This window comes from Fonsecaea pedrosoi (assembly GCF_000835455.1).
Source record: "Fonsecaea pedrosoi CBS 271.37 unplaced genomic scaffold supercont1.2, whole genome shotgun sequence".
Lineage (NCBI taxonomy): Eukaryota > Fungi > Ascomycota > Eurotiomycetes > Chaetothyriales > Herpotrichiellaceae > Fonsecaea > Fonsecaea pedrosoi.
The window spans coordinates 2,700,188-2,722,185 of record NW_013550614.1 but is presented as its reverse complement, the minus strand read 5'-3'; the positions used below and the strand labels follow the sequence as shown (position 1 = coordinate 2,722,185).

Sequence of the window (21,998 nt, the reverse complement as noted above, 5' to 3'; positions counted from 1 at the left end):
CAAACATGGAGCTGATGCATTTTTGATGCCAGACGTTGCTGCTGTGTATCCATCTTTCGGCCTGGCTTCTTCCCAATCAAGACCCATAACTAAATGTCGAACTGAACCCCTAGCAAATCGCGGTCTCAGCTGGCATGGCCTCCCCACCGAGGAATACCTTTGTTCCTTCCGACTCCTTCAATGATCCTAAGAGTCATGTCACACATGATGACAACAATAACAACTCGACGACACAATCCAACTACTTTAATATCCCCGCTGCTGCTCCAGCCTTAAGTTTCAATGTCACACACGACAATCTGAATGGCAGTGTCGAGTTGCTGGCTCCTCAGCACGTCGCCAAGCAGCCTTCTCCACACGCGAGTCTCAATCCAGCATCTCATTCAGGCTCCGGACCTCGCCAGGGATCATTCACAGATATCTTACCTCACGGTCATACTCCACCTCCGCTTATCAACTCAAACATACCTACTTTAAGAACCGTCATACCCAGCCTTCCCGCAGATGTCAACGCCGTTCTCATCGATGCGCAGACCAAAACCGACCCTGATTTTCGATGTTCCCTACCGTCTTTGAGCATGAGTCAGACACAGAACCTCTCCTCTGTTAGTAACGCCAACGACGACGAAAATGACACAATAACTATCGTGGATAGTGGTGCGAACCACAATAATGTTAGGGATGGAAATACGTCGACAATAGCAGTCAATCAAAACAACGTATCGGGCAGAAACAAGCAATATATCCTTTCCGACGGTTCTGTGGTCTCTGGTAAGGGGCTTGGTAGAGGCCGACCAGGCGTCAAACGTGGGCCACGAAGCATCAGAACTCCAGATGCTGACCCGAGCTCACCCCAAGTGGTACCCACGAACGCATCGGACCAGCCTTCTTACCACTTTGGACCTCCTAGCAAGAAAAGAAAGAGTGGTGTGTCCGAGACGTCAGAGTCTAATTTACGTGCATCGACTTCAAATTCCACAGCTACCCCATCTCGAGAGAGCTCCGAAGAATACAACCCTTCTGCGCATACTCGCTCCGGAAGGCCAGTCCAGAAGCCTCTCTCTCTCGGCGACGGTACTCCTGTGCAAGCGAGTCCCTCAAGGAAACCGTCTCGAAACAACTCTACAGCCCATACGATGTCGAATTCTCCTGCGTCCACTAAAACTCACCCAAAGATCAAACGCAGAGTTTACCGGGGACGTGAGCAGTTTGCGCTTTGTGAGCATTGTTTGCGCGGGCATGGTCCTCCGGGAAATGTGATTGTCTTCTGCGATGCGTGTAACAAGTGCTGGCATCAACGCTGTCATGAACCCCGGATCTCTACACACACGGTTACTGACTCCAAAGCTGAGTGGTTCTGCTCTGAATGTGACCGTATTCTGCATGGGAAAAAGAAGGATAAGAAGATAAATGGGAAAGGAAGCACCCAGTCCGCAGTCGTGGCATCTCCCGTCGTCGAGCCAAAACCCACTTTCACTGGGCCACGAGTAGGAGGTCGTTTCCTCCGCCTCGAGCAACGACAAGCGTACTTGAAAACGCTTTCCCGAGATGATCTTGTGGCATTAGTTCTTCAGGCTTCAGATCTGGCACCGGACTTGCCTTTGTTCCAAACCCCGGCGCCTCCACAATTGGCAATGCCCCAAGCGCAGTTCACTTCTACCTATGTAACACCAGTCTCGAAAGTTCCTTCCTTTGGCGACAAGGATGCTGGCGAGGACCATGAGGTAGATGAAGGGTATGACGGCTACTTTGACGAGCTCGCCGCACTATATCCCAAACCCGGAAATGGAGTGCAACTGCCACCAGAGAGCGAGGATTTACATATTTTGCTGGAGGGCAAAGGCAGCAGAACTTTTAGTCACTGGGTGAAAGGAACGCAGGGAAATCTGTTCAGCGGATCCGGGAACATTTCTTCGACAATCTACTGATGCTTAGGGCAGACGTGGTTAGCAGTGTATAGGCTCTGGTGAGCAGACTCAGATCGTTCATCAATATCACTTCCCAAGTGATTGAAGTCCCACTGTTCCAATTCTATAAGAATAGGGACTTCGGATATCTTCTCCGGTACTCGCTATAGTTGCCTTCTTACAGATTGTGGCTTATCCCAAGTCCCGACGACGTTCCTCGTCTGTCTGAAACTCTCGCGTCCTCTGATCCTGTCTCTGACCACAGACGGACTCGCAAAATATCCTCTTCGAACTAATGTCCAGAGGGTGCTTTCCTCGGAATGGTACAGTTCTTTTGTGCATGACCCAATCTCTGGTCTGTAGAGGAATAGCGCATTCATTTCGCGGCTGGCGTCTTCCGAAGCGACCTGCGGGAGAGGGGGATCTCTCTGCACCACGCTATAGATTCATGGAGGCCCACGTCTGCGCATAGTATTAGGACATTGGTTTTGAGAGGGAAAAGGTATCATATGCTTACTGTTTCATGGTTGGAGCTTTGTCGTTCTCGTTCGCCGGTAGGTGACGATCATGCAAAGGCCAAGAGCCCCGGTGATAACGTGTCCGAGTCGTGGCTATGTGGAGCTGAATGGCTGCAGTTGAAGCTAGTAGACAGAGATCTGGATATAAATTGACAGAGGTTCACTCTCAGAACGTGAAATCTCAATGTCACCAGGACCACTGCGGTGGCCTTCTGGCCGCTCGCGGCTGGCCGCAGTGCCGTGGGGGAAAATAAAGGAAAGAACACCTTGCCTCACCTTCTTTCAACGACGATGTGTCACGCCCCAGCCGCCTCCATGATTCCAGAAGACTCACTGATTCTTCTAGATTCACAAGCGAAAGTGATTGTTGCGCGCCAAGACGAGATCCGTCAATTGAGCTCGCACGAAAGATCCCCGTCAAGAAATGAAAGATGCCGCGACCTCTTCATCCTTGCCGTTCACAGTTTCGTGGCATTGAATCTACCCTTCCTCCTTGCTGCGCACGATTTTGCGGCGCAGATGACTTCAATGCCGCGACTTCATCATGGCCGCGACCGTGAAGTCTTATATTTCCGCCTCTTCAGCAGGACAAAGCCTTAGCTGTCTCTCCGTGAACGTCCTTTCTCCAGAGCCGCGCCCTCGCCTTCCCTTCACAGATGATGGTCCTGGGAAGCTCTCGATATCTGGTCCGCGCCACGATAACGACCATGAAGACTACAGAAAGATCAAGATCCTCCCAACTGCCGATGAAATCCTCGCCGTCTATCGACCAACATTCATGCCCAAAAAAGATCTCTACACACAACACTTCCTTGGAAACGGGCCTGGCAGGCTATTGGATACGCTTTTCAGGCAACTTCGATATGACAGCATTGAAAGCATTCGGGACATTTGCTACTCAGCCTCACAAGTGGCATTCCTGGGCACCGGTACCGCTCCTGAAGATCATGTTGTCCGTCGCGAGACCATGTCTGGCAACCGATATTTCCTTTACAACAATATTAAGGTCGAAGAATTGCTTTCCCATGAACAGATGGCGATGACGGTCCGTGTCAGTTACGACTGCCCTCTGTTCATGAGGGCGCAGAAGCTTTACCACTCCGGCCGTTTTCAAAAAGGCATGCTTGTTGCGTTGCTACAACTGGACCATGCCACCATGAAGTTGGCTGTCTACTTCCTCGAGGTTCATCAAGCTCAAAGCACCTTTTCTATGGAATGCTTTGACGGACGTGGCACTCGAGCAGCAGTCCAGCTCTCTTTCCTCCCAACAACCACCCCCGATGACGTCCTTCAACTCTGCCGCCATGCACTGGGTCTTTGCGGAGGAAGCGAACTCTACCTGATAGAATTTCCCAAGGTTCTCTTCGCCGGGCTTTACAACTGTCTCAGGCGGCTGCAACAGATGAGAGAGTCAGACTTCGCTTTCAAGAGCTATGTCGCTCCTGATAAGCATCCCACCGAGGCCTACTCTGCCGCACAGCTGCACTCTATCGCCGGTATCCCCTCCCAGTTCCTATGTCCCCCTCCTTCTTATGCCCTCTCGTCGGAATTCTCATATAATCTCACGAAGCTTGTCCCACCGACATGCCCAATTGCCTCTGCGCCGGTAAAGGAATTGTCGCGGCCCTCCACTCTAGAGATCTTCAACCGCGAAACCACCTTGGATGAAGGTCAAGCGGTAGCCTTTAGAGACAGTCTCCTGCGGGAGTTTGCATGCACACAAGGTCCACCTGGATGCGGCAAGACTTTTCTTGGTGTCCAGCTGGCTAAGACGCTTCTCGACTCCCGCACGTCACAGAAACCTATCCTGCTGGTGTGTCTCACGAATCATGCCCTGGACAGTTTTCTTGCCGACCTGCGAGATGCTGGTGTATCCAATCTACTTCGAGTCGGTTCCGCTAGCAAGGAAGCCTGGACGGGGGCAATCAATCTCCGCAACTTGCGACGAAAGACACGATTGACTAAAGAGGAGTCCCAAATGCTGCATGCCCATGACCTCCAGAAGAAGCTGCTGTTTGCAGAGCTCGATTCATTGTGCAAAGGTATGATCATCTTCCATTCGTCCTGCCTGAGCGGAGCTGAGTACAAACAGCACTTTCTTGCCAAACGCACACTGCGACCCCTCCTTGGCACTATATCGAGGACGTTCTACGCGTTAAATACCCCAATATACATTCTCAGTTCTCGACCAATTCTCGCGTCTCGCTTGCGCATTCCTTTACCTTCGAATACTGGTCAGAAGGCGGAGACTTGAAGACCATTCGGGATTTACACCTTGAACTCGCTCAGAGGTTGGCCCAAACCTCGAACGACAGTGCAAAGCTTACCCAAGAAAATGTAGACGGAACACTTCTTGACATATCTTACCATGCTGAGCTCCAAAGTGCAAACGCTGGAACGTCTAGCGTCTGGAACCTGCCTTTGAGCGAGCGTCAACTTATGCTTCGGCGCTGGGAAGCGGAGGTAGACAAAGAAAAGTTTGCGAACAAGATGGCCTCACTGTACTCTCAATTGCAGGGATTCACAGACAAAATCAAGACAATCACCGATGGGCGCGATGGGCGAGTCATGTCGTCTCATAATATCATCGCGATGACCACCACTGCATGCGCCGCCCGCTGGGAGCTTTTGCGATCACTTGATCTCGAGATCCTCATCTGTGAAGAGGCTGCGGAAGTCATGGAGGCACATGCACTGTGTACTTTGCTCCCTTCATTACAACATGCAATCTTCATTGGCGATCCCCAGCAGTTGCGGCCTGAGACAAATGAACAGAATTTAAGCCTCGAGACTTCAATCGGGAGTGACTATCGATTGGATGAGTCTTTGCTAGAGCGAATGATGTTCCCTCATGATCGGTCGGCATCGATAGTACCATCAAGCCACTTGAGGGTCCAACGCCGCATGCATCCTGAAATTGCAAACATCACTCGCTTGACCTATCCCTATCTCATGGATCACGAATCTACACTCCAACGCTCGCCAACTCATGGCCTTGCACACAGAGTCTTTTGGTGGGACCATCGAGTTCCGGAACTTGAATCGGACGATTTAAAGTCACATGCTAATTTGCACGAAGTTGAGATGGTTGCCTCTCTTGTCGAATATCTGCTTCGCAGTGGTGCGTATTCGCAAGGAGAAATTGCAGTCTTGACTCCATATGCGGGCCAGCTGGTGAAACTGTACGGGCGGCTGGCAACAAACTGCAATATATGGCTTTGCGAAAAAGACAGAAAAGCATTACTTAGTGAGGAGGCTCTTAGCCTGGGTGACGAAGGCAGGGCCACCAAGGATGAAGTTGCGATCGTCGACATGCTCAGGATCGCAACTGTTGACAACTTTCAAGGTGAGGAGGCGAAGGTTATCATACTTAGCACAGTCCGAAGCGGAGGTAATCCCGGCTTCTTGAAGACGTTGAATCGCATCAACGTCGCATGCAGCAGGGCTCGTAACGGCTTTTACATTGTGGGCAACTCCCAGACCTTGTCTCAAGTACCCAGGTGGAGGGAAGTCATCAACGCTCTCGATGGAAAGATTGGTGGTTCGATAGTGACGCACTGTCATGTGCATCCCGCCCACCGTCATCTTGTTGAGCACCCAGAAGACTTTCAAAGCGTCCCAGAATGCGCAGCGCTTTGTGGCATGGTTTTACCCTGCGGTCACGAATGTAAGGAGAGATGTCACCCACCTCAGCTCCATTCCCGCCTATCCTGTCAAGAGAAATGTACCAGGGTCTTCCAACCGTGCGGACACAGATGTGAAAAACTGTGTTTTCAGAAATGTGGAAAGTGCACGACTACCACCGGCGAAGTTACCCTTAGCTGCGGACATCCTGGAAAGAGCCTCTGCTCAGGAGACACTCCTGAATGCAAGACTGTCATAGACAAAAAACTTCTCGGCTGTGGTCATTCCATAAGCATCTTTTGTGGTGAAATTACTGAGGACAAGAGCGTATGCCAGCAAGCATGTGGTGCGCAACTTTCCTGCGGGCATCTTTGCAGTGGGAGATGCGGTGTCTGCAAAAACAGAACCTCTGAAAAGCATGAGCTTTGCACGCATGTATGCAATCGCCTGAAATTATGTGGCCATTACTGCAAGGAGACTTGTCATGTCGGAAAATCATGCGCAAAATCGTGTGTTGAATCCTGCTTGAAGAGGTGTAAGCATGGACCTTGCAGGAACCGGTGCCACGACATCTGCGACCCTTGTGTCCAGCAACCAGCCGTCGGTTGTGAACACGAAACACCATCGGAAATCCTTTGCTGTCTACCCAATCTGTCATTGCCCTGCTGTCGGCCCTGTCCTCGGACTCTGGAATGTGGCCACGATTGCCCATCGGTTCATGGCGAGGTGTGCCCTCCACCAGAGCTCTGCCGGGAATGCCTGAATGGGGTAAGAGGCCCAAGAGTACTTTATTCTCCAGCATGCGGACACATGACAGATATTGCTCATCTGGATAGCCTCAATCTCCATGGCATTTACGATGTCGACGTTGGGGGGTCTATTGTATCAATCAACTCTGGGCTGAGGTCAAATGATGTCAAACCGCCAGAATGCTGGTGTGGAGTGCCTCTGAAGGATATTCGCCGTTACCAAATCCACAGGAAGTTGGCAGACTTGAAGCACAATTTTGACCTTCTTCTCGCCAAAATGGGCCGCCGGATAGCTTCCTTCGCCGCTGCGGTTGACATGCAAAGAAAGCAGTTGGATCAGACGTTGGAGATGTGTATCAAAGAAATCAGACCCAATCCCCTGGCGGCTAAAGCGAATGCTGGTCTTGTCCTTCGTCGGAACCAAGAGATACTCGATCTCCAGAAGAATATTATCAGTTTCCGGAGCAACGTTGTGGATCGGTTTCAGAGCAGCATGATGACATTACATGGGAGTTTCCCATATGTCATCCCCTCGTATAATCTGGGGTTCCATCTTCACCTTGACGTCTTGGAGTTCAGGGCGGTTGTTGTACGCCTCTCTGATGCACTGAGGCTTTCAAATCAGCTTCTTTCGCTTCCAGACCCCTCTTTCGGCGTCCAACGTCTGGGCCTCAAAAATCTTCAGTTCGTCTACAAAGAATCAATTTCATGCGTAAGATATTGTCAAGGTGCATTGGACAATGCTTCGACTGATACATACCCGTCACTTAAGGCTGAAATCAAGCTGCAACAGCTCCAGTTCATGCTCTTTGTGAAATCGACAAGAGCTCAGCTTTCTGAGCTTGGTCATCCTATTGACGACGACTGCACGGACGTGAACGATGAGACGGTCAGAGCTGGCTTGGACGCGGTAATAGCAATTTGCCGCCGATCTCCCGGGACTTGTGCCCTGTTGATGGTGACTGCACAGGATATGATCATGGCATTCGAGCGTTTCGATGGTTCGAAACCGCCATCTATCCCGGAGATCAAAAATGACTACACACGGAAGATCGAGAACCTGTGGAGGCGTCACCAGCTCGGATCCCTGACCATGTGCCGTCAATCTCATCCCTACTCTGCCACGACATTCTCTGACGGCTGTCCCAATTGTGGAAAACAGGCTCAGCTATCAGGTGATGAAATTTTCCGTGAATCTGGAAAACATCTCTTCGAGAATCAGTTCCTACAATTCATGCACTCCAAGTCTGGGAAGTCTCAAAAGCTAGACCATCTTGACCTGGAAAGCCCAAAACCAACTATGCAATCGGCTGAGGAGCCCGACTCGGAAGAAATTGCTGCTAATCCAGGTGGGACAGAGTCGACAGACGAAGAACGATTCCTGGGAGCAATGAGGCGAGCGCTTCCTCAAATTGATGGTGGAGTCCCTTCCAACGCGGTGACATTGCCGAGCGAAGCAGCTGTTTGCCAGAAAGCTGCTACAAAAGAGGATGTTGGGGCAGGCATGAAGACAAAGCTGGAGGGTTGGATAGGTTCGCAACAGCCAATTCCAGCTGAGCCTCAAAATGAGCTTGCAATGGAAGAGAAGTCTCTTGTGGCAGTGAGAAAAGATGGGTGAAAACTGAAAAGAGGAAGAGACGGCAAAATGCAGGGAGGAACATGTGAAAAAAAAAAGAGAAAAAGTACCTGTGGCATAGACATCATCTTAGAACACGAACAGATCGAGCCGATAGAGATATTGGTATTATTGAATAAACTCTGGACAACCTTTACAGCTCTCCCCTTCTCCTAGAGTAAGAGTGTCAAAGCCGTGTCTGTGTGATGGGTAGACAAGATGTGGTCGTCGTTTCAACGGCTATCAGGATACGTATTTTTGCTGATTTCCTTGGAAGCGGCCTTGAGGACTAGATTGTGTCTTCTTTGGAAGGTCGGCGCAAAGGCGACCCTGGCTGTCTACCTTTTGTATGGAAAGTTTGACCAAGTCACAAACACAAGGCACGAGCAATCCGCCCATGCATGATGGGAAAGGTCAATGGGCTCTGGAAACAACGCCGTGCTTCCCACATGTCGCGAAGGAGGATGGATGAATGGATGGATCAACGCTACCCAAGTTGAGCGGGTGTTTCAGCTCAGCTCAGAGCCTGGATTTCGGAGTGGCCGCATGTGTCACGGCAGGTCTGGGGTCGACGGCCGGCGCCGTCCACCACGGATACATGACGGGGGCGTCCTTGTCGAGTTGGTCCTGGAAGTCTGGTTTGCCAGAGGCAAAGAAGGCGCGTTTGGCTTCGGCGTGGTCCCTATATATACACACATATACAGTACGTGTCACAATTGGTCAGTGGAATGGTCTTGCTCAGTCGTTGGAGGTCTCTTGTGCGTTTGTGCATTTATGTAGAAGGTTGAGAGGCGAATCAAAGTCTCAGGTCAGGCGCTACTTACCTGGAAGCGAATTGGTGGGCCAGCAAGGGACTGTCGACGAGGTGCGCGGCCTCTGCAGACCCGGCGTTGCGCCAGATGAGCTGGCGGTTCAGGTGGATGGCCGTGGTGCTGACGCGCTCGATGAGCTCCTCGGCCAGCTGCACGGCGCGCGGCAGCACGTCCTTGGGTTCCGGGACCAGCTCGGAGAAGATGCCGTCGAGGGCCTTGGAGTCGGCCGGGTACGTGGCCCCCGTGGTCAGGAGGTACGTCGCGCGGCCGTAGCCGACCATGCGTGGCAGGAAGAAGGAACTCGCCGACTCCATGGTCAGGCCGATGCGGGAGAAGGGGAACCCGAAGCGCGATTTGGGGCTTGCGATCCTGTAGAGCCATTGTTTTTCTCTTTAGCACTCTTGTATCATATGTATACCGGACACACACACAGTGGACAGGGGAATAAGGGCGAAGAGGGCGGGGTTGGGTTGGGATACGAGAGCACATTACCTTATCCCTGCTGCAAGCGTGGCCGTCATAGCAATGCCGACGGACAACCCGTTGTATGCCACGATCACCGTCTTGCTGCAGTTGTACATGGACAACGCCAGTCTGCCGCCAGTGTCTCGAATGTCCGTGATGGGGATGTCCTTGGGCGGAACGGCGTCGAGGTTCAAATCAATGCCGGCGCTGAACGCCCGTCCCGTCCCTGTCAGAATCACGACCTTGACCCGGTTGTCGCGATCGACGACCCGGAAAAAGGACTCCAGCCCCGTTATCATTTCGCCAGTGAAGGAGTTGAGTTTTTCAGGCCGGTTCAGGCTCACGATGAGGATGGGGGTCACCCCAGGAGCAGATTCGGGGTGGTTGGTGACTCGCACATGGCTATCTGCCGGGGTCGTGTATGTCTCGGGTATCTGGATCGTCGAGCTTGGTGGTGCTTGCATCGTGTCAGACGTTGTTGGTACAGCTGTAGAGAGTCACTGAGGACCTGAGGGAACGGATCCCCTCGTCGATATAAATCACCGTCAAGTAACGATCGATGGTTGTGGATTCTCCGGGACACGAACCGAGAACACCGCGGGAACGTTTAGTAATCGCAAAGATTGGACCCCCATGCCAGATCCTGAATAGTAAGCCAGTCGTTTTCTCACCTCGGCCGAGGAGCAGACGTTCTCGACTTGGTGATCGCCCCGGGACGGGCTCGTGGCACTGTACTGACCATTTTCGGCAAAACAAGAGAGTCAGAAGGATGGCAGGTATTAATATGGAGCGGATGTGCCGATTGCTTTTGTGTTGGCGGACTGAAGCAGACGGGAGGATGCAATGGGATTCTGGTATCAGTACAGAGATGGATCACTATCTTTCTGTTTCGTTAGCAGCTTCATCCTAATTTCTGTGTTCAGCAAGCATATTTCGGTGGGATTGCTGGGAGGTCCTTGGAATCGGGAGATGTCATATTACTAGCTGAAGTTATGCCAAGCACATATACCATTAGAAGACTAGCGCCTTGGCGGTCAACCGATGACGCACAACGTGCGAGGCGATAGCGCAGCCTTGTCATTCATTGCAAGACTTGTGAGTGTCAAGGGCCGTTTAGGAAGTCATTCGATCCCAATGACAATCGTGTCTGTCGTTTCTAGCTCAACTTCGACTAGGAATGGAATTCATTTCCTCTAACTGATTGATGGATTGATCCGGGAACAGGAAACGAAGATCCATCATCTCGCCCATGGCGAGGGTGACGGAGAAGGAATGCATGCCAAAGTACGAGGTACATACGGTATGTAGTCTACTTGGCAACGGCACGGTCTGTGCATCTACATAACTTTCAGAACAAAAAACAGAAAGAAGCACCTGTCCCGGTTCTAAAATGGATCAGTTCCCCATCATTTTTCCCATTTATCCAACGACGCCTGTGCCACCCGGCTCTTTTGGTTCACAAATATATTCCCACATAACCCCATGCATGCTCGTGCTCTGTGACAAATGGTCGCAAAGATTTCTGGCTCAATAACAAACTTACAATAGCCAGGCTGTACTGTGTCTCTACCATGTCGTCAAATAGTAACAATATAATAATTCTGAGAAGAAAGGGCAGGGCATCTTTTTCTGGTCAGAAGCTCACTTGGAACTTCGGGTGGGTTCGGAGCCAGGCGCCGTATTTCATAAAGAAGAATGGCAGAGGGGCCATTCCCAGCGCGATGAACCCGAGCAGGCTGTTGCCCCAACCCAGCCCGAGACTGGAGTACAAGGGTCGACCGGCGAGCGGAAGGAAGGCTCCCACAAGGGAGCGGATGATGGTGTTGGCGGCCGTGACGCTGGCGGCGAAGAGTGGGTAGCAGTCGACCAAGTATGTTTGGACAGCCATCTACGACATTGGCTCTTAGTTAGCACAGGAAGCAACAAATTAAAAAACTAGCAAACCTCCAGATAATGACAACAAGAACAAAAGGCTTGTACTTACGAAAATGCCCATGAGTCCCAGTCCAACCCAGCCAGTACCGATGATGGGCATAATCCAGTGGACTTCCTTCTCTACCGACCATCCGTACCAGAACAATCCAATTGGGATGCAAAATGCGGCCGGTATTAGGCCTTCCAACCGGATCTCGGGTGACACGTCGCCTTGGGCTTGTTTCGCGCGGATACGCTTATCGCTGGTGGCGCCGAACAAGATCAACCCTATGAACATGCCGATACCAATGCCCAGGAAAGAGAGCCCAGCGAGACCAGTAGAGAAGCCATATGTAGTCTCATAAATCTCAGTAATGGTGGTGAAGAGGAGATAGAGGTAGCCGTAAACGATCGAGATGTAAATCTAAAAGAGACAGTGGACGAGGGTTAGAGGGTGCTGAGAGCCTTTGCATGTTGCTGAGGTTAGAGGGTGGCGAAGGGAATGACATACAACAAAAATGAAGACAATTGGAGACCTGAAGAACATCTTGGTTGGGCGGATCAAGGCCTTTATAAGAGCCGCGCGAGGGGTGTCATTCGTCGACATCTTCGAGACGTACTGCTCATTGCCGGTCGACTTGCGGAGTTTGGCTGCTTTTCTCTCGAGGAGGACAGGAGCGTAGGTCTCTCTCATGAAGACGAAGCACATCACCATGACAACTCCAGCCTGGTCCATCCGTCAGTGGGAGAAAGGAATAAAAAGTATCGCTGCTGCTGCCACCTACCGCAATAGTAATGACCCAGAAAACCCATCGCCATCCGACATTCTGTGAGAGGAAGGCACCTGCCACGGGGCCTGACCATAGAGTGAGTACATTTGTTATAGTTGCTCCATACGGAGTCTAGCACAGAGAGCGTCCAAACGTACCAGCGACGGGACCAATCAACGGACCCATTGCGAAGATGGCCATCTTCGACCCTCGCTTCTCTCTCGGATACAAATCTGCCACACTTCCTCCACCGAGAACCAGAGGCGCCGATCCCGCCGACCCCGCCAGAAATCGAAACCCAATGAGGCTGTCGAGCGACGGGGCCACGGCACAGGCGACGGTGAAGATAACGAACAGAACGTTCGTGATCAGATAAACCGGCAACCGCCCATAGATCTCCGACATGGGCGCACACACAAGGGGACCGAAGGCGTAGCCGACTAGGTAGACCGAGACGACGAGCGCGGCGAGAATGACGCTCGACTGGTTGAAGTCTTTCATCACGCCGGGGATTCCTGGGGCGAACATGGAGGACGCGAGCGGTCTGGAGGGTAAAACTGTATCAGCAATCTTGAATAGTTGGTCGCCAGGGAGATTTTCCAGGTCGTCTGTACAACATACGTGACGAAAGTCAAACATGAGAGCATGCCGATATTGATCGCCTTCATCCGGGATGTCCAGTTCATCGGGTTTTCAGGGTCGTCGTCGCCATCCCAGTCGACGATGAAGTCATTTGCGTCCGTACGGACGTCCTCAACACCCTCCTTGGTATCCTCAGCCATTCTGAACGTGTCGACTGTGTATGGCGGTCTGGTAGCGCTTTGATGATGAATCGCGAAGCCATTCAGAGGTAGAGGGTAAAATGCACCTTTAGACTTATGTACCGAGGAAGAAACACGGCGAGACGGGGTAACAACAATCTGGGAAAGGCCACAAAAACCCCCCTTGCAAGCGGGCCGACACTCGCTTGCAGACCCAATTTGTGCAAGTTGTGCGCGTTTGTGCAAACGAGAGATGAAATCTGAAAGCTTATTGGACAGAAGCAAGAAACAAGGCGGGACCTTCGTTAACTAGTGCTCGTGTACCATCCCCAATAGAGACTAGTTTACGCCAAGATGCTACCATGAGCTCGTTTAAGCGAGTCCCGTGATTCAGGTCTTCCATCTCGGCCCCGAATCCTACTATATGTCCATCCACTCGTATAGATACACCTTATTAGGCACTCCGTACGAGGTATACCAGGTATACGCCCCTTGTACCTCTATTCTGAGTGAGTTGAAGGGTGCACCTCCCCCACCCCGCTTTTACCACTGTTTTCAACCAAACATGCGCAAGATTCGATCCGGGAGATGGCATCGGAGCAATATCTCTTGACATTATCGCCCAGAGTCTACGATTCTCGCTAGGTCGCCAAGCACAGTCCATTGTCCCACCGCGCTCTTGCCTCTTTGATCAATCTTGCCTCTATCGGAGCAATCAGGAAGCTCATGAAGCCGGCGTGAACAATCTACCGACTACTATGCGAGTGCGCGTCGGACCAAGCAAATATTCTTTTATGTGGTAGCGAGGCTGTGCTGTATCGGCCACGGCTCGTGAATGCCTTGGTCAGGAATACAGAGAAGGAAAAGGCCACGGGCCGAAGAGTCGCAAGGAGGATGGAGAGGCGGGTCTGGGTATAGCCGCCGAACGTCGATAAGACTCAACTCAGCAGGCGGGTCAATTGATCCAGTGGCTGTGCATTCTCCACGCTGAACTGGAGTGGAATATCGTGTTTGGAAAATGACATTTGTCGTCGAATACAGAGTGTTCGGGGTTGAGTACTTCGCTATACCCAGCCAGCTCAATACTGCACAGATACTTCAATCAAGGGTGCCTCGATTACCCGCGAAAAGACTCAAATCATCTGTAGGTGGGTGGCTGTAAATGTGGTTCATTTGTGTCATTGAGACAGGCCAATCGGCCTTGTAAAACCTCCGTGGTGTAGGGGTTCTAATGGAAGGATATGGAGGAAATTATAAAACCGGTAGACCAGTGGCTGGTCTGAAGGCGCCCTAACTTTAGAATATCTGTATGTACTGTACCTAGGTAGGTTTCGGGGGGGAGGGGAGGGCGTGCTCTTACCTAAGCTGCCTACAAGTACTTACCTGGGTGTTACCTAGGTAGCCTCTTGAGCCTCAGTGAGCCTGGGGCCCTCCAACTCCACTACACCACGTCCTCGTACGAGCCCCATTCATCTAAGCCTTTTCCTTGCGCCTGCTCCACTTCATTTTCATCTCTTCATCTCATTCAATCGCTTTCAACTCCCTTCAAATCCCTCTTCAGTGGCTGATGGCCTATTACATGGCAACCCAATGTCCGACTGCCTATTGTCTACTCGGTAGAGTGTACAGGAAACCAATGGAGCACCCTGTCTGCCGCAATGTCTCATTAATTGACCATATTGTTCGGCCACGTTTTGGGTCGCTGCATCATGGCAAGTGACGAGACTGGTCAATACCCCTCAGTTGACGCCGACCCTCAGCCTCACTTGGACATATCAGAGACAAATAGACCCTCAGTTCTTTCGGCAGAGGTCACGGACAGACCCAGGGCCATGTCGTGGCAAAAGAATTCATTGGGCCCGTTGCCCTCAAGGATCAAAATCGCTGGCCACATTACATGAAATCAGCCTCATTTGACCAACCAGTAGACCACCGTTCGGCGGGCAATCCTGGCCGGAATGCTGTCACATTTGCATATCATCTGAAAGATGAGGACTTGCTCCAATATGACTGGAAAGGCGGTAGAATGGATGCCTGCAGGCAAACCGTGTTCGGCTTCACATGCAGCTCGCCAATGTCAGCCAAGCACTGCCCATGGGACGACCAAAAGTGCCAGCCTGCTCTGGTCCTCTAAGGCAACTCCTACAGCCTCACCACGACCCCTCGCTCTTTAATGAAGACGTATCTCTGCAGCCTCCGCCAATTCTGTCATTGTTTCTCTAACCACGGGCAGGATATATTCTTTGCTTCATCTTATGTGGACTTTGATCTGACTTCTAGAGTATGGCACCGCGCTCTCAAGCAAGCGACCACCCCCGGAAGGTGTGCAGGTTGTTTCTCAATACTGGTCGCTGCCATTACGGGTCTAGATGCAAATATCCCCATGTTGCTGCTGGCGGTCCCTCTGACAGTCTCGTAAACACAGCTGAACACCGTTTCAATCGACCCCGGCAGACGAGAAACGAGCCAGACGACAGATTCAGTACCTGGAAACTATCCGTCCCTCACGGCGCAAATGGCTTCTCTCCAACACCTCTTCCCCCCCTCTTCTTCCAAAATGCTCTCGCCTATGTGGGCTCCGAAGTGGGAATAATGCAAGAGACAGTTCTCATCCTGGCCAAGGACGGTGGATTACAACGAATAAAGCAAGTGGTCGAGCGCAGTATGGATGGCATGAGCTTAATCATGCGCCGGAAAATGATCAAAGAGCAAGCAATACCACTGTGTCAAGTCATCACCCATCAACACGTACTTGCGTCCACCTTGCTCGAGGTCCACGTTGGAACAATCTACAACTTCATTTACGGCGTCCAAGGCCAGCGTGCAGTACAATTCTTCAAGACCCTCATTGCTACCACCGCAGACTGTAGCCAAGTTGATATTCTGCCCTCGGAAATCGAAGCGGTCGTCAAGGCTTTCTCGAACATCATTGACTGCAATACTCACGCCTTGGTGAATGATGACCTCAGGCTGCTTGCAGATTCCTTGTTTGATGTCGTGGCCAAACTCGACGAAGGTGAAGCTCACGAGTCAAGGAGAATAGTGAACCGCATCAATCAACGACTAGGGATCGGGCGAGAGCTGACAGGTTGGAAGCCGCCAAAGACAACAGCGTTACCAAAGGCCACTTTCGCTCTGCAGCAAGACCTGCCCGGGACTTTATCCATAGACGGGCCGCGGCATGACAACGACTGCGTCAACGCTTGTGATATACAGATTATGCCCACATTCGAAGAAATCAATGCAACACGCTCTGAATATCTGCCGTCCATGAATCAGCAGGACTGGCATCTCCCCGGAGTTTTAGGACTCCTGGATCGACACTTCCGTCTTCTTCGAGAAGATACCGTGGGGCAGCTTAGGGATGCTGTAAGGCAAGAGGTGCAAGCTTCCCACAGTATAGAAAATAGAGGTAAACCTCAAGGTTCGCGGAAATTGACATACGACAACGCCCGGGTTGTGAAAATCGATTTCAGCAGATGGCAGGGCCTATTGATCACCATCGGCTTCGACCAGCCGTCTCATCTTCGACAACGCTCGGCCAAACACAGGAAGGAATGGTGGGAATTTCAGAAACGCCTCCGTGTAGGCTCCCTCATTTGCCTTCTTTCCAATGGGGCTTTGATATTCTGCTCGGTTATTGAACGCAAGCCAATCAAACCCTTAGCAAAAACCGACGACTCATCCAGTTCAGACGACGAGAAGATTCCAAATCGACCTGAACAACCTCAGGACCTGTTCTCGGACCCTGTTCGAGCCTTCACTACCGTCTCGTTGGTCAGCGACAGCACAGAGGCCGTCCTGGATCTCATGAAAGCCCCTAATTCCACTTCCGCCAAAATAGTTGAGTTCCCTGGTGTTCTGCTGCCCTCCTTCGAGCCGACCTTGCGAGCTTTGCGAGCAATGCTTCGAAACCCCGAGACACCCTTCTCAGACTACCTAGCACCTGAGCCCCAAGCAGATTTATCGAAAATTGCAGCACCCTACTACGCCACCAGACCCGGGTTTGAGTTCGACCTCAGCTGCATCATGAAAGACAAGACTGTGATGAAGATTGCTGTCAATGACGATTCCAACCACGAGGCGTTCCGTGAGAACTCCATTCTCGATAGAGCCCAGGCCGATGCGCTTCTCACATCTCTCCAGCGCTCCCTCGCTCTGATACAGGGACCTCCCGGGACGGGTAAGAGCTTCACTGGGGTGGCACTGATCAAGGTGCTGATCGCAATACAGGCACAGGCCAAGCTTGGTCCGGTGCTGTGCGTTTGCTACACTAATCACGCACTTGATCAACTTTTAGAAGACCTGGTGCGACATGGCGTCGGTCAGATTGTCCGTATTGGATCCCAGTCGAAGTCCGAGGCATTGCAGAATTGCAACCTCCGTATTCTGGCCAGCAATATTGATTTGACCAAAACCGAGAGACATGAACACTGGGTGCTGAAACTAAGGCTTGATGAAGACGAAAGAATTATTTCTAAGGCTATAAAGAGACTTTCGCTCGAAGGGGATGTCGCAGCACTCAAAAGCTACCTCGAAATTTATTATCCCAAATCATACAGGACTCTTTTTGGCGGAGAGGACGACGATGGATTTGAGAGGGTTGTGCGTCACAAGACATACCTGTTAAATGCATGGCGTAAAGGTGGCTCACCTCAAGGTCCTGTCCGCCGACTAGAGAGTCTACTCGAGGTGCCCAACATCGAGTCTTTGAATCATTTTGAGAGACAGCGGCTGTATTACCATTGGTTGGCAGAATCCAAAAAGACAGCCCAGGCCGAACTATTGAACGCTCTGGCACAATACAAGGAACACAAGGAACGATTCGATCAAGTCCGGGCAGGCGTTGATCTTCGATGTTTGCAACAGGCTAAGATTATCGGTGTAACCACTACAGGTCTGGCGAGAACGTTGCCAATTCTTCGAAAGCTCAATTCCAAGGTCCTTGTTTGCGAAGAGGCTGGAGAAGTGCTTGAGGCGCATATTCTTACCGCTCTCCTGCCTTCTCTAGAGCACGCAATCTTGATCGGTGACCATCTTCAACTTCCTCCCCATATCCAAAGCTACGAACTGTCGAGAGAAAGTTCTTTGGGAAAGCGACACTGTTTGGATATATCCCTGTTCGAAAGACTGGTAACGCCTTCATGCTCTACCCAGACTGCGGTGCCTTTTAGTACCCTAGAGACACAGCGACGAATGCATCCCTCGATTTCCAAACTCATCCGCAATACGTTGTATCCACGGTTGAGTGACTCTTCAGAGGTGGAATCATATCCGCCTGTGGCTGGACTAGCCAAGAGACTCTTCTGGCTCGACCATGCGCACCATGAGGATGGTGTCCTCTCTTACTCGGATACGACAACTTCTCATTCGAATACCTTTGAAGTCCAGATGGTAACTGCACTGGTGTCTCATCTAGTCAGACAGGGTGTCTACCACACGAATGACCTAGCGGTTCTCACTCCCTACCTTGGCCAACTTCAGAAAATCCGCCGAGCACTCCAAGGGTTGTTTGAGATCTCCTTGACCGAAGGCGACATGCTTGAATTGGAAAGAGAAGAAATTGGAAAGGACAATAATGAGGCGGGTCATAGTGCCACGCCTGCACTCCAGAAGACCCCTCTCTCGCGGGCACTCAAAGTGTCTACCATTGACAACTTTCAAGGGGAAGAGGCCAAAGTCGTTATCATTTCCTTGGTGAGGAGCAACGACCAGAACAAGTGTGGCTTCCTTCGGACATCAAATCGAGTCAACGTCCTTTTGTCCCGCGCCAAACACGGAATGTACATCATCGGGGACTCGCGAACCTCTGGTCACGTCCCAATGTGGGCTTCTGTGATCGACATGCTTCATTCTGACGATAATTTCGGCGAGTCGCTTCCACTTCAGTGTCCCCGCCATCCACAAGCCACATTCTCCGTCTCGAACCCAGACGACTTCGCCATCTTCTCGCCTGAAGGAGGGTGCAACCTGCCATGCGAAATGCGCTTGAGTTGTGGGCATTCCTGCCTCAGCAAATGCCATTCGCAAATGCTACACAGTGCTGTCAAATGCCTCGAACCATGTCCCAGGTCTCTGAAAGGATGTGACCACATGTGCCCTAACAAGTGCGGAGATGCCTGTCCTGTCAAATGCCCAGAGAAGCTACACGACCTCCACCTGACCCTACCTTGCGGCCACATGCGAAATACCCTGCCGTGTTGGCAAGCTAGACATCCTTCCAAGGTAGTCTGCCAGGATAGGGTCACTCGAGTTGTCCCTGGTTGTGGCCATCAGATTGAACTTTCATGCTATGAGAGTGTTGAAACCAACGGCTTTTGCTGCAACGCCAACTGCGGTGAAGCTCTTCCGTGCGGCCATGCTTGTTCGAAATCTTGTAACGTCTGTAAGATAAGAGAAGATGGTAAAGTCATCAAAGAAGACCATGGGATATGCCAACACGCATGCGGCCGTGCCTTCAAATCGTGCAAGCACCTGTGTAAAGAAAAATGTCACGGGGATAGTCCTTGTCCACCATGCCGAGCTCCTTGCGAAATATCATGCCAGCACTCAAAATGCACGAAACGCTGCCATGAGCCGTGCGTTCCCTGCGCAGAGGGAAGATGCTCCTCCAAATGCCCACACAGCGCTTGTACTCTTCCTTGTGCCGCTCCATGTGACTGGATACCTTGTTCCAAACGCTGCGCCCATGTCCTGAGTTGCGGGCATCAATGCCCTTCACTCTGTGGCGAGGTCTGTCCACTCCCGAGATACTGTCAGATCTGTGCTCCTGAGGAGGTGAAGAAGATGGTGGTCGATCTGTTGTTGATGGAGGAATACCATGAGATCAATCTGGACGAGAACCCATGCATAATCCCTCCGTGTGGTCATATTTTGACCATGGAAAGCATGGATGGTCAAATGGAGATGTCAAAGCATTATGCTGATGATGGGCTTGATGTCCGAATTACTGATTTGGCAATGCCGTTTTCCAAAGATGAGCTGAAGGTGTGCAGCAGCTGTCGAGGCTCACTACGAACCATATCAAGGTACGGCCGCATAGTCCGAAGAGGACTCATTGACGACGCCACCAAGAAATTCATCATATCTGCGAACCAACAATTTCTTCCGCTTTACCAGTCAGTTCGCCAACACCAAGCCGAGTTGGCCAAGTCGGTCAAAGATGTCCAATGTCAGGGGAATAAGATGCACTTGGAGGAACACATCCTGTCTGGTGGACGCAAGGACCAAATCAAGCTGATATTCAAGGTCGCGCATGATTTGCGATACTCGTCGATTGCGAAGACACGCAATCACATTATGAGATACCTTCGCCAGGTCGACATCGACGAACAGCCTTTCAAGCGAGTTTGGGATATGGTGCAGTTCGCCCGAAAACAAGGCAAAACTAGCAGCGATGTGGGATTCGATCCAACCGCCATACAAACCAGCCAGACTTTACAGGGCGAATCGCTGCTGTTGAGATGCGAGCTTGTTATATTGTTGGACTTCTTGGCAGCCTTTGGAACCTGCCTGCGCGACGTCAACCTGGAAGCCAACAGAGTCGACTGCTTGAAGCTGTTAGCGGCCGCCCGGGAAGCCCTCCAACCGGCCGTGGAGGTTGAAGCTCACACATTCTACGCGCAATGCTGCCTGGCGGAACGGACCTACAGCGGACGATCGGATACCTTTACAGGTCTAAGCAAAGAAGCCACTGAGCATATTCGTGACGCCCAGCACGTATGCACTCGGTACCCGGGCTCGACCAGACATGTAGTGGGTGAGGTGAAGACAGTTGAGGGAATGTTAGAGTCCTCGACCTTTACGACAGTGGTGAATGATGATGAGTGGAGGCTTGTGATCAACGCGATGGCGAGTGATTTCCGTGGATCAGGGCATTGGTATACCTGCGTCAACAACCACCCGTTCACTGTTGGGGAATGCGGCATGCCGATGGAGCAAGCGCGTTGTCCTCAGTGCGGCGCTCCGGTGGGCGGGCAAAACCACACACCCGCCGAGGGAGTCCGACGTGCGACAGAGCTCGAGAACCGGTTTTCGGACTTGAGGCTCTAAAGAGTTAGGTGCTGAAGTGGCTACATGTCGACGACAGAACGCCAATTGACGGCAGGGGAAAGGGTGATGTACTGAATGGAGCTTGTGGAGGCTGTATGCTGGCAGGGGTGTTGACGCTCGGATCACATCGTGACCTACCGGCAGTGCTTCCAGCTGGGGACTATGATTCACATTTTTGAAGGACATTGAGAAGAACATGCAGCAGGTTGTAGGCCACCATCCAGTTAGACCGGGTAATAGACTGCCAAGTACTCGGTGTGGAGGTCATTGCCTGATGTACGGGCTTGACGGGTACGAGTACGACTATGCATCGTCCACTCGTGTAAGCTACTGGCTCCTTGGTTTTTGAGATTTACGCCCTAACCAAAATACGAGTCCATGAGGATTTCATGCTGCAATCTTGAAACGCCGTTGGTGGTTGGTAGCTGTAGAGAAAGTGATCTACAACACCCCCCCCCCCCCCCCTACCCTGCTTGTGAGCCTCGTGGGATTGCAGACCAAGGTACTGTACCGAGTAGAGCACATAGGTGACCTCACTGCCCTCCTAGTTGTTATTATTACATACCTCGGTACATACATAGGCAGTTAGTGGACGGTGGCAGACCCACACATGCGCTCTCGTCTAAAATCTCACTCGAGATCTATATAATCTCGACTTTGACTTGACTTGACCTGACTTGACCTGACTTGACTCGGGTTATGTGTACAGTATGTACCGAGTATGTATGTATATTCCATGTACTCAAAAAACTACGAGTAAGTTTCCTGGAAACGAAGCAGAGCACGCGGATCAGGGGAGTGAGTACCTCGT

The 21,998-nt window shown here is 51.5% G+C and overlaps 6 protein-coding genes across 6 annotated transcripts; 4 read left to right on the top strand and 2 right to left on the bottom strand.

Moving 5' to 3' along the window:
- Positions 1 to 134: 134 nt before the first annotated feature.
- On the top strand, positions 135 to 1,928 carry Z517_02928 (uncharacterized protein; the record flags this gene model as incomplete). The annotated part of the gene is made up of 1 exon (XM_013432036.1): positions 135 to 1,928. One exon carries the CDS (start codon positions 135 to 137, stop codon positions 1,926 to 1,928), a length of 1,794 nt encoding a protein of 597 aa, XP_013287490.1.
- A 1,041-nt stretch (positions 1,929 to 2,969) lies between these two features.
- On the top strand, positions 2,970 to 6,308 carry Z517_02927 (uncharacterized protein; the record flags this gene model as incomplete). Its single annotated transcript, XM_013432035.1, has 3 exons — positions 2,970 to 4,467; positions 4,518 to 5,974; positions 6,030 to 6,308. 3 exons carry the CDS (start codon positions 2,970 to 2,972, stop codon positions 6,306 to 6,308), a joined length of 3,234 nt encoding a protein of 1,077 aa, XP_013287489.1.
- A 551-nt stretch (positions 6,309 to 6,859) lies between these two features.
- Positions 6,860 to 8,416, top strand: Z517_02926 (uncharacterized protein; the record flags this gene model as incomplete). Its single annotated transcript, XM_013432034.1, has 1 exon — positions 6,860 to 8,416. The coding sequence occupies one exon, from the start codon at positions 6,860 to 6,862 to the stop codon at positions 8,414 to 8,416; it is 1,557 nt and encodes a 518-aa protein (XP_013287488.1).
- Positions 8,417 to 8,932: 516 nt separating this feature from the next.
- Positions 8,933 to 10,154, bottom strand: Z517_02925 (uncharacterized protein; the record flags this gene model as incomplete). Its single annotated transcript, XM_013432033.1, has 3 exons — positions 8,933 to 9,095; positions 9,238 to 9,594; positions 9,718 to 10,154. 3 exons carry the CDS (start codon positions 10,152 to 10,154, stop codon positions 8,933 to 8,935), a joined length of 957 nt encoding a protein of 318 aa, XP_013287487.1.
- Positions 10,155 to 11,323: 1,169 nt separating this feature from the next.
- Z517_02924 (uncharacterized protein) lies at positions 11,324 to 13,156 on the bottom strand (the record flags this gene model as incomplete). The annotated part of the gene is made up of 6 exons (XM_013432032.1): positions 11,324 to 11,578; positions 11,675 to 12,028; positions 12,116 to 12,331; positions 12,390 to 12,460; positions 12,533 to 12,918; positions 12,996 to 13,156. The coding sequence occupies 6 exons, from the start codon at positions 13,154 to 13,156 to the stop codon at positions 11,324 to 11,326; spliced, it is 1,443 nt and encodes a 480-aa protein (XP_013287486.1).
- Positions 13,157 to 15,727: 2,571 nt separating this feature from the next.
- Z517_02923 (uncharacterized protein) lies at positions 15,728 to 21,187 on the top strand (the record flags this gene model as incomplete). Its single annotated transcript, XM_013432031.1, has 2 exons — positions 15,728 to 19,360; positions 19,868 to 21,187. 2 exons carry the CDS (start codon positions 15,728 to 15,730, stop codon positions 21,185 to 21,187), a joined length of 4,953 nt encoding a protein of 1,650 aa, XP_013287485.1.
- Between the last annotated feature and the right edge of the window lie 811 nt (positions 21,188 to 21,998).